Below are 12505 nucleotides of genomic sequence, written 5' to 3' on the forward strand. Positions count from 1 at the left end.
AGTCTCAAGAATACCTAGCGGAGCACAAGTGCTCTCCTAATTGAGAAGGGTACATTTTGACAAAAGTCGAGCAGATTTAATGGAATGCTCGATCTTGGAGGCACCCGGCGCTGGCTAGGGAACCAACCAACAAACTTCACCCATTTTTGACGCCGAGTCCGGGTATCGAAACTGGGGCACGTTTCATACATCATTTCGTTCAGTTGCCTTAATGTTCATTTGTTTCTCTTTTTTAGGCTCGCCAAGCCCAAGCTGCAGGCGCAGTTGGTGCTATTATCATAGGTAATGTAATGTAAGGGGGTGTTTACATGAGAAAACTCGCACCGGCGCGAGTTTCACACCGAGGAGGGAGCAGGGCTGGCGCAGTGGTGAGAGCACTCGCCTTCCACCAATGTGGCCCAGGATCGATTCTTGGATTCTACGCCATACGCAGGTTGAGTTAGTTGGTTCTCTACTCTGCTCCGAGATGCTTTTCCCCGGGTACTCTGATTTTCCCCTCTCCTCAAAAACCAACATTTGCAGGCGTAGCTCAGTTGGCTTGTGCGCGGCTTTCGGAGCAAGGGGGTCCCCAGTTCGAGCCTGGGTGACTTCAACGTCTTTTTCCACTTTACTCTGATCCTTGTAGCTATAGCTTTAAATATCCGTGAAACGGAGCACTGACTGAGGGAGTGGGTGAGGGGGGGGGGGGGGGGGGAAACCGCACCGTCGGCTTCCCACTACACATCGATAAAATACAAGCGTGGATCCAAATTGCAAATATGGCGTCTATCAGGAACAGTGCGCATGTGCTACCCGTTCCAGCCAAACGGGAGGCCGACTTCACACCTGAACGAGTGTTCGTTCCTCCTTTACATGATACCGATGTGAGATTTCGCGCCGGAACGAAATTTTCGCTCATGTAAACAAATACAGGAGCTAAGAGAGGGAACCGGTGTGAACTCGCGCCGGGTGCGAAAGTCGCCCCGGTATCATGTAAACACCCCCCTAATTTAGAAACAAGGGATTTTATTGTTTCTTCATAATTTTTTTTATTAGCCATTTTATAGTGTTTCTACATATCTTAACCATTAGACATCATTTGCAAATGTAATGAAAGTTACTCTCCCTCCCCTCCCCTCCCCTCCCCTCCCCCCCAAAAAAGGCATCTAAATAGACTCCTGCCATAAACCGGATATCATTCGATCACACAATAGACCATATTCGTATTATCAGTATTGGACTGGAACTACAGCGTAGCTTGCAGTGGAGGCAATTGCGAGGGGGATATATTAAACAGTATTTGCATTTTAAAAGATTCCCCCCCCCCCCTTAGTCTCCATTGTAAGCTAGTTCCTGTCCAATACTGAGAATACGAATATGGTCTATTACGGTGACAGCTGTAGATTGGCTTAATAAGTTGAGGGGTGTGTCGCGCAATCGCAATTCCATTTTAGTGTAGATGTTGGAAATCATGGCGTGCGACAAAGACACATTTTTAGGATCATTGGATTTAGTCATAAGCACGTGACCTTGAAGCGTGTAACTTGCAACTCTTTTCCTTGGAACAAAGATGGGGATTTTAGGACATCAATTTTATGCCCAAATATGGACAAAAATAAGATCGAAGCTACACGCGCGGGAAAATGCACGAGCTACGTTAAAAAAAAAACACAGCTCCGAACCAGAGTTCAACGCTTCATGGTCATGAGCTCCTGATTTAGTACAATAGGCCAATTTCGTATTCTAACGGTTGGACTGGATCTAGCATGAAATGGAGGCAAATTCGGGCAAATTAATTTGCGTTTGAAAAGATTTGCCCTCATTAGCCTCCATTTCATGCTAGATCCAGTCCAGCCGTGAGAATTCGAAAATGGTCTCTTAGAAAGTGGAGGTTTTTCACCCATGGCCTTGTGTCACGCTAGTTTTCTTTGCCCCTTCGTCCGTTTCTCGTGCCTTCTTCTCCAGGCCGACCTCGTCTTTTGAAGCGCCTATTGCTTTGCAATATGCACGACGTAGTAAGTGATTTTCTTTTTATTGTCCTGCAGACAATGTTGAGGGTAGTTCGAGTGATACTCAGCCAATATTCGCCATGTCAAACGACGAAGGCAACAGTGACGATGTCAAAATACCCGCTGTTCTTTTGTTCAGCGAACAGGGACGCGTTTTGAACAACGCCATAATCGCCCTGGAGGATACGAATCATCGCCTGACTGTGCGTTTGGCAGCCAAGGCAACGGGTGCGGCAGGTATGTCATGACGTGACGTAAGGGCTATTAGAGTAACACAGTATTGGGCAGTCACCTTCGGCCCTTCATAGCAGACCAGGTATTCGAATAAACGCTGTAGCGCCTCTTTGGCTATTTGCCATCTCATATCCAATAGGCGGGAATGGAATAACTGTTTGATTAAATTTTCATTAAATTCTGAACGCTTGGTCACTTGGAAATTAAAGCCAAATTTTATTGAATTGTTCTGTTTTGATTTTACAACACGACCGGAAGTTGATGTGACAAAAAAAAGGAGGAAATCACAGGATTTTCGCGTCGTTCGCAAACGTAGGTGAATGAAAAATATGAAAGCGAAACAAGTGACTCTGCTGAACGAAAATCACAAGCAATCGCGTTCAAGAAACATCTGTGAAATGAAGGAGGTGCAGCCTTAGTTATTAGGTCATACTGTGTAGGAGCTGATAACCGAGATTCAGTGAACCAGTCATAACGGTATAAGGGACCTTTATTAGATTCCAGGACGAGGATGAGGACGAGAACGAGTTTTGACTGTCCGTTTTTAGCGAAAACACTTAGAAAGTTTATGGCTAGGACCATTCATCTTACTCTTTGTTAGCAGTATAGGTTTCTCAGTTATTCCTATTGCTGGTAATTGAGCCTTTTTGCTGATCGAAAAATGCCAACACTGCTACCGTGTTGTTGACTTGTTTTGATACGACGACATTTTTGCAAAACCTCGTATTAAAGTGACGACAGTATCACGTTTTTCCTGCCAAAATGACGCTGGTTTGCGCGCGCTCTTTGTTGCTCTATGAGAAAATCTCGTCCTCTTCCTCGTCCTAGAATCTAAAGGTCCCAATAAACGCAATATCCCAGGTCCAGAAATTAATGTGATCCTCCCGGCCGTCATGTTGATTCCCTATTGTTATACTCGCTACCGATCGCTTGAGTGAAAAAGCTACAATGCATCGCTTTGAATTTGGCGGAAAGGAACAGTGATGATTTTGATTCGTTTATCACAGCTCAGAAGAAATCAGAGGAACCGGTATCTTCAAAAGGTGGAGAATCGGCGATAGAGCAAGAGTCTAACAGTGAGCAAGACGACCAGAAGGAACCGCAACAAATGAAAAATTCACGCGAAAAAGGCGAGTCTGGTGGTGCGGACGACAGTGTGCAGTTAGATGACAGTTCGAAAACTCAGTCCTCTGGTGAAGATATTTACTCGGACTGTAAAAATCAGGGCTTGCAGGACAAGCAACAACAAGCACAATCACCGAATGACGGTGAAGAGAGGACATCATCTGTTTCTAAAAAGGAAGCCATGCATGAAAGCATGGTTTTAGGAAAGGAAGAGATTCATTGTTCTTCGGAAGGTACCACAGGAAGGCCTGCATTAAATCAAGGCAGGGATGACTCAGCAACAGAAGACCCTCAGGACGAAGCAAACACTGAGGCAAGAAGAACTGAAGATATGCAATCTGCGAGTAAATCAACAAAGGATGCTTCTTTGGCAAATGAGCAAAAAGCCGAATCGTTAGATAGGACATGAATTTTAACTAATGAAAAATGGAAATATTTAAACATTGAAGTCCCTTAGGAATAATTGGACAGAGCTATAAAAATACGGTACGTCTATCTTACGAAGACGCGTTTTAAAAGAATGCTACCGCTGTAGGTTACGTTCCATCGCCTGTCAATCAACCGTCGACGCATGCGCACATATGCTCCTCATTCTTGGTGTTAAATCCTTAGTCATTTTTTATTATGATCGAGAAACATGCATTCCAAGAGACCGTCTATTTTTTATGTCCTTTGGCCGTAGTCTTGGACCGTAGTCTTTTAGAGCGCGTCTTCCTTTTTTTTTTGTCTAGTAATAATCTCGATCGTTGAATTTTCATGTTATTTCATCTGCATAATTGTCTATTGTTTCCACATACTTCCATTGACTTAAATTTCCGATGCTAGGTGTTTAAGTGAGAACATACGAATTAGATTTTAAAATGCCGTTATTCTTCGTACAAAAGGGATATGACGTTATCATATAGATCACGTACAGTAATGACAGTTTAATATATTTTTTCGTGTTTGGGTCTTGAAGGCGGGTAAACTTAAATGGATTCTATGTCAGTTTCTTAGAAAATAGAGTTTAAAGGCGCTCGCACACGTGAACCCGTACCCACGTCCCTCGTTCACAAACATAATAAGTAGCTCGCTTTAATTTCATTGGACCGCTTATGATCATCATCGGCGTATATATGTTCAGTACGGTTGCATCATGAGATGAATGGTTTTTTACAGATATGTCACAAAGTGTCACCTTTGAGCCCAATAACTTCATTATTAGGTGCTGTTGATCTTAAGCTGTTTTTGTGACGTCTACACCTAGTGACGTGAATTTCGTGACGTATTGCTTTAGTGGACCTCAAGCATAAGCGTGTTATTAATAAAGTTAGCAAGGTCTCGCTGAATGAAAAACGATATCCCACGAGGTTACAAACATGGCTAGTAGGGAAGGACGGACGGGAGCAAGTGTGTGTGGTCGCTTTCTATGGTTCTGGAAAATACATATGCTTTGTTCCCATTCGTGATTATTCAAGAGGATTATTCAGATTCATTAGGATGTAGCTGCATTGAGTATGTTTGGATAATTTCATTAGAGTGCTGCATGCAGATGTTGTTATTGCCCTTTTCATTTATCCGCGGACTCTGAAAGTGAAATTGTGATAAACAGTTTTCGTTTTTCACAGTCGTCAATCACTGTAGCGGAACGAGTCATTGAGTCAAATTCCAGTCAGCGTTGCGATTAGCTGAGTTCTGTTTTAACGGTCCGGCATTTGTTCTCGCAAACGTGATGGGCAGCGGTAAAAAAAGTGAAGTTGTTGGTTGAAAGTTTCGTATTTATTTAAGTCAGTTTCTGACCTTTGTATCGTCCCGCCATACTCTGTAAGGAAGGAGTTGAGTTGGTATTTAAACTCTACGTCATACACTTACTACAGCATTAATTTTTATTCCTTAAATAGATGGCTCCGTTCCTATCCTTGCTATGAGACATCCCATTCGCGGTTTCATCTTAAAATTATCCTCCTTGGCTACATGGCTTTCAATTAATTGCTGTCCCATTTGCTTGCTATTGTCCACCTGTAGTCAGTGTTTATGAGCGTTATCCTTTTTTTGGTCTTTCAAATGTGAGACAATGTCGATTTACTTCCCGTGCTCCCTTAGCTACTCTAGAGTCTTCAATATTTTTGGCTTACCAGAGTTGGCATTCGTCCTCCAAAAATTCAACTGGTACTAGACCTTAGAGTGTTCTTGAGGACGCTGCGTAGTAACTCAAAGGTATTTTTGCGCGGTTTATGAATATGCGGATAAAGTAGATCTTAGTCTAAAAAGAAAATTGGCGGTAACCAAGCATTTTTCAAAGATGAAGAATCAAGAAGCAAAAACAAATTAATCAACAAACCCTTTAAAATACAAGGCAATGTATGGCGTTCTTTTCCAAATTGAATCTTAATTATCTCTGAAAAATGCATGGTTATCTCCAATTTTCTTTTTGGATACCAAGATTCTCCCTGCATAGTTTTAAACCGCGCAAAAATATCCCTGCATTGGTAAGCACTACCCATAGAAACCCGAGTGTCTCGAGATGCGCAGAACGTATGTGCAATAACAATAGTAGGCCCCGTCCTTAAAAGCCTATGGGAAGACTTAATATTTAAAACTGCCTTTGAAAAATGTTTGGTCATTGTAAGCTTTATAATTAGCTTTTATATAAAACTTAAATGTAGCGGGTGGTTGAAAAATTGTATGGGAAACTTTCTTTTTCATTTTTGTGTTCTTTCTTTCCTCATACCCAACGGTTTCGTTGGTAACTTTTGAAATAAAGGAGATAGAAACTTGCATTTTGAGATTGATTTACTGGTTGAAATCCGATTTTTAAAAGAAGGAAGATTAACGATAAAAATAACGTGACGTTTCGATGACTGCATGTCATCCGTCTCAGAAATAAAGAAAGTAACATGAGTGGCAAGTATATATATTTGCTGAAATATGATATAGGTGTGAAGTGGTATAAATAAATTGAAAGATGGGAATTGATGCATTGGAATGAAAGTACAGAAAAGAAAAGGAACACAAACCTTCGTGCGAATGGAATCCGCTTGAGTGTTGAGTTTCCCTCTTTTCTTTCGAATTAAAAGCAATTCGAAAATTAGACACCCAAGCTTCCCATGGTATTTCTTATTTTCTTTCGAAGGTTTACTGGTCTTGCATTGTGTTCATCTTTGAGAAATTTAATTGAGGTGTCGAAACCATAGTATGAATTGAATGACAAATGAACGGAATGAGCAAAAGTTTCAGTTACGTTCTAATATTTTTCTTGACTCTTGGATAATTCATGAGCGATTTGATCGAATGAGGTGACAGGAATCAGTCACAGACTTAAAGAGGAAAAAAGGAGACGGCCACGGCAACGACTCAAAACAAGATGATTATTATTGGTTAAAAGAGGAAAAAATAGGGCTGCATTCGCTGTTCAAATATAAGTGCTAAACGGCAAACATTTGAAAAAACGTAATCCTTCCTTGTACTTGTACATGTTCATTGCCGTAACATCTTCGGTTCCCACGGCCTTTTCCCGTCTGACCTTGTAGCTCAGTTGGTAGAGAAGCGGTGATCTAACCCGAAGAACGTGGTTTTATTTCCTACCCTGGTCAGAGTTTTTCTCTCTCCTTGTGTCCATTAGTAGCGCTAACGCTCACATGGAAAATATGGGATAGAAAACTAGCACTTCACATTATACTCTAATCAGTTAAATCTTTAGCCAGAAGTACGAGTTTGACCAAGAGGACAAGTTTTCATTGCTTTTGAAGTGCACGTGCACAGAATAGAAAATTGGAACTGGTGGGCGTTCTAATTTTCGAAAATCCCGGCTTCTTTCCGGCACATTCATTTGCATTAATTTACCTTCATTCATATTCAAACGTTTACCTTAATATACCTTTATTGATGTTCATTTACCTTCATTTTCCTTCATTCGCCTTCACAGAGTTAATAGACTCTGGCCTTCATTTACTTTCATCTACCTTTATTCACGTTTATCGAATTTCAGAATAACTACAGGAGCTAATGTCTTCGAGACATTACATTTGCAGCTAAAATACACAACATATACAGATACATACTAAATACATAATATTTAAAGATATATTCATTAAAAAGAAAAGCCGCTGTACAAAATGCGGCCCTGGATTTTCTTTTAAAACCAGTTAACTCATAGGTAGGGATAAAATCAGGTAGCGCATTCCGCAACTTAGGTGATACGTAAGAAGAAAGAACTAAGACCATAACTGGTTGTTCTAGCTTTATTGAGGGACACAATGCAATTTTCGCGAAGATCATGCATAAGAAGAGAACGGGAGAGAAAACGTATTTTTCATATAAGCAGAAAACCCTTCTCTTCCTCCCCATACCCCACCCCCCAAAAAAAAGCAAAAAAGAAAACAAAAAACAACAACAACAACATACTTTTATAAAGTAATATGAGGAAATTTTGAATGTGCTCATTGCACAGAGATGTAGAGTTTGACTTTAGCAGTAAGAGGACAGGTGATCTGCAAATATAAATCTCGTTATTCTCTTATTTACATTATACCGTTTCTTTGACACGAGGATTACAGCGAAATGAAAGCACAACTTTTTTTGCGAATTTTCTATGATAAAAACTCGTTCAGAAATCCAAACTCTACGTTAACAGCACACACCAGGCCTACTCCTGAGTATCTGGCTAGAAATCTTTTCCTCTGGCCGCGCTTCAGCCATTCGAGGAGGGCTAGTCTCGTGCTTCTTAAGTTGCCTCGCTCATGCTCAAAATGAATTCTGGGTAATTCTGCCATTCCATGACAAGGGAAGACTCCCGATTCTCATTTTATATATTTTTTCCATAAGTGTCGGGCCACCCAGTCCTACCAGCAAAATACCGCATCGATTGAAGTTTTAAGCTTTCAAAACTCGCCCAAATTGTATCTGTAGGTACTGGAATTCATCCACAGAAAGGCCAGAGAGACAACTTCACACTCGTGAACCGCCATGTTTACAACAGAGCATTTTAGGCGTCCCAGTCTGCATGAAACAATCTCTCTCTCACCTCTGTTTTCTTTCAAAGGGTTGCCTTTACCCACATTTCGGCTTAATGATGCCAGCGTGGAGGCTTCTCTGGACGACGATGGCCCAAAAAAGCCATTTATAAAATGATAAACTTACCAGATTAAGGCGAACTCTCTCGCTCTTCTCATATGAACTGGGCATTTGTCACGTGATGTTCATACCTGAGCTCACATTGACCCAAAACAGCAGATGTTTGAATGAGTACTTCTTACTTACACGGCGGAGCCAAGTTGTGCAGACCGTTTATCGCTGAAAAAGTAGAAAAAAGCAAAGAAACACGCACTTAGCACTTAAAAGGTTAACAAGTAAGTGACACAAAGAGTGGGGAGTAATAATCATGACCACCTCTGTGATCTGCCGCAACATCGCATCGTTATGAAAAGTTCATGTAACATTCATGACAAATTCTGGAACATCACCTTCATGTCTATCACACGAATGAAAAAAGCCAAAAACTTGGAATATTGTAGGAGACAAATTTAGAAATCTCCTCTTCAGTTCTCAGATCTGTGCGATGCATCGTTTCCGAGTTATTTGTCGAATCATTTCAAGCAACTTTGCAGAGTTTTGTATGTAGCCGCCATGTTGGTGCAACCTCCGTTGTGCACCAAGTTTTACTTGGTAACAAGTTTTAACACTTGTTTCTATGGAGGATGCATGCCATCTTGTCTGTAAGTGTTAGATATTGAATAAGGCATTGGTTTGTGGAATAGAGCTGTTGTTGGCTTTGTTAGGAGAGGATCTCAGTGGGGTAAACCGTTAGCCGTGACACGCTAAGCTAAGCTTGTCTGACAAGACAAAATAAGTCCCAAATAACCCCCAGCAAGAGAAGATGAGGTAATAGAACGGATTTTTGGTTTCGCAAAGCTATTTTAAGTTCTCGTTCCCAACGCCACGCATATTTAAAATTCCATTACGTCATTACAACTGGCTAATCAGGTGCCTCTCTAAAAATAGCTGCGTAGCTAAGATTAGATTAAAAAAAAAACCAATCATTTGCCCGTGTATAGGGGATCCGTTCTCTTACCTCATCCTCTCTTGTCCCCAGTTGGAGCTCTTGACAAAAATGTAAGTCGCATTTTGATGACCAATGACTTATTCTTTTCAGAGTGTCCTAACACCCTACTAACTAACACAGAGAACCACAAAAAGCAAAAAAAGGCCTTTCATTTTCAACGAGGGACGTTTCTTTGTTTTTCATGTAAGTTAACCGTGACGGGAAAAAAATAACCATTAGCCGTGAAAAGCTAAATTTTCTAACCTTAGTCGTGAAAGCTATCCCCCTCATTGAGATCTTAAGAGGGTAGAATCCAAGGAAAGCTAGTTTCCTATTTTGTTCCTATTTTGGGATGAGAATTCCTTTTTTTTTCCTATTTTCCTATTTTCCTATTTTCTCGGAGTGTCATTTGTCACTTGACACCCTGGTAGATGGAGGTAGCCGTAGGTATATTATAACGTAAGTGAACGTGAATGAAGGTAGATGAAGGTAAAGCAAGATAGATGATTGCGATTGACGGTAGACTAAGTTAGATGAAGGTAAATGAATATAGGTAAATGAAGGGAAATGAACGTGAATAAAGGTAAAGGACGATAAATGAATGCGGATGGAAAAGAAATGTCGGTAGCAGAAGGTAAATGAACTTGAACAAGACGCCTACAAGGGCGTATCCGTGGAATGCGCAAACAGTTAACACAAATTGTCCAGTTACAGTGAACTTCAGGTACAGGTAGACTTCGGAAAATGGCGAAAGATTACTAGAAAGATACATTTGTAATATAACTTAAAGTTTTTTGTTGTAAAAACTCATTACTAATGTTACTAAATTTGCAAATGCAAACAACGAAGCCCTATTAGCAGGTTATCAGGATACGGGATCTTTTATTTATTTATTTTTTGGAAGGAGACTTAAATCCTACAGTTTTACTTGCTTCGTTAACTCCTTTCATCCAAAAATTACAGGATCAGCCTTAAATCATCCGAAAAACTTATTACAAATCACAGTTCAACATCTTATCATCCTGGGCCAGTTGTTCAGAAACTGGGTTTTAAAACGAGTTTTATCCTCTACTCCCAAATGCTGTTCAAGGCTGATATTCAGAAAAACTTTACATTAGAAGAAGTCAATCTTGAAAAACAAAAATAAGCAAAGGAAACTGTGACCAAAAAGTTGAAAACATGAAACAAAAGTTTACGCTAATCCTGGATTAAGGTAATTGGCTTTCGAACAACCGGGCCCTGTAATCGACGTCTGGTTCTGTAATCCTGGTCTAGTTCCTTGCAAACTGTATAAATTTGCCGTGGCGAAGACAAGAAGACAACATCCGTGCTTTATTTCTCTCAATGCTCAAAAATTCCGTAATTGCGTGTTGTATAGTCCAGTCCAAAGTTCTAATTTTACAATTCCATAATCTTGATTTCAGTAACTTGGTACCAAACGTTCCACAATAACTTGAAATCTCGTTAAGAAAAATCCTTAAATCCAGTAGTCCAGTCCGGATTGAGATCGCCAAAACTCTCTCTATCATCGATTCAAAATTCAACAAAAGCTACAAGTAGTAAATAGTTATCAGAAACTACAACAGTTCGTCCTGATTCTACACTCGAGCTGAACAAAAAACCCAAAAAACCCTTGTCATCGTTTTCGAGAGAACAGACAAACAGCCGAAACTGTTCTGTGCCTGCCCCTTACGGCACTGAAAAAGTACCGTACGTTGTACAATAGTACAAGAAACTAATCTTAGCCAAAAGCCCGAGAAGCGATCAGGATACGGGATAATTAGGTAAAAAAATTGTGGGGATACGGGATTTTTAGTCTGGAGGTGGGGGGGGGGGGGGGGGTAGAATTGAGGAGACGCGGGATATTTTTTAAAGTAAGAACGCATTGCGTGTGGTAGTGCAGTAACTTGACAGTGTTTTTTTCCATAACTGTCAACTGAGCGGCGTTTTGTTTTTTCCAGGAGATTCAAGTCCTTGCACAATATGTAGCTCTAATAGTACACGACATTGTTTGGTATCGTAAATCATTACGGTGCCATGGTAGACATCTTTGCTATATACCCTCTAAGAAGACATGTGGTTCAGTAAAATACTAAGCCCAGAACGATTGAAGAAAATAACAGGAAATCGAGAAACATTTGGCTTCAAAGCCGATATGTTGATCATTTACAACTTCTTTTTCACCACAAGCTTAAGCGTGTACTCTGAGCTTCTGACACCTTTCCAAGACCAATGTTACTAAATTTTTTCCCTTTCCAGCGGGGTTAGTATCTGGATGGGGGACGTTAAAATATGCGACTTTTGCTGTCAGGAACATACGCCCAAAAATTCTATTTTAACGCTCAAAAATGCGAACAAAGCAAGGTACAGATTTTGCTAGCCTGCTTTATGCAAAACAAATATTGACGAAAAAGTAAATAAATATTAATATGTAGTTTTTAAGGAGAGCAGAAGGAACTTTTAGGAAGTGTCGATCGAGAATAAAACAATTTGCCATCAGCGAAAAACATTTCGGGAGATTTTTGTTACGTTCCATCAGAGTTCAATTTTTCTATCGTACTTTTGGTCATACAAGTAAAATCGCAAAATCGGAAGTGACATCGATTTTAGCGGCCGCCTGTGATAAAGTACTAGGTACTTCCTTATCAGGGCTTAATAGGGACGTGCGGCCAGCCAGGGTATGTCTCCTCGGGATTTTTGTCTTAAACAGGGTATCGAATTTATCATTTTTTGTCTTAATCAGGGTATCGATTTATCAATTTTTGTCTTAAACTGGATATCGTTTCTCGGGCGATAAACAGCAAAATTTTTACGAGCTCTTGTTAATTAATATTGACTTCCGTTGACTTTGGCATTGATACCAGGAACATTAAACAGTCTTAAACAGGGTAGGAAAATCGGCGATATTTGTCTTAAACAGGGTCAGGGTATGAGGGGCTGCGCCGCACCTCCCCACCCAGGGATATATCGATTCCCCCCCCCCCCCCCCCCCCCGGGGAATGAAGGAAGATGAAGGTAGATGAAGGTAGATAAAGGCCCATGAAGGTAGATGAAGGTAAATCAACGTGAATGAAGGTATATGAAGGCATGCAGATAAAGGTCGATGAAGGAAGATGGAGGTAGATGAAGGTAAATGAAC

The 12505-nt window shown here is 40.6% G+C and overlaps 1 protein-coding gene across 1 annotated transcript in view; it reads left to right on the top strand.

Annotated features, from left to right (window-relative positions):
- The window catches only part of LOC138021367 (ER degradation-enhancing alpha-mannosidase-like protein 3), a 25682-nt gene extending 19576 nt beyond the window's left edge, over positions 1–6106 (top strand). The window contains exons 20-22 of the mRNA XM_068868233.1: positions 237–282; positions 2025–2225; positions 3230–6106. Coding sequence (XP_068724334.1) covers positions 237–282; positions 2025–2225; positions 3230–3756 — 774 coding nt within the window. The 3' untranslated portion in view covers positions 3757–6106. The remainder of the gene's footprint in view (positions 1–236; positions 283–2024; positions 2226–3229) is intronic.
- The last annotated feature ends 6399 nt before the right edge of the window (positions 6107–12505 follow it).

Source organism: Montipora capricornis, chromosome 2 (genome assembly GCF_036669925.1).
Source record: "Montipora capricornis isolate CH-2021 chromosome 2, ASM3666992v2, whole genome shotgun sequence".
NCBI classification, from domain to species: Eukaryota; Metazoa; Cnidaria; class Anthozoa; order Scleractinia; family Acroporidae; genus Montipora; species Montipora capricornis.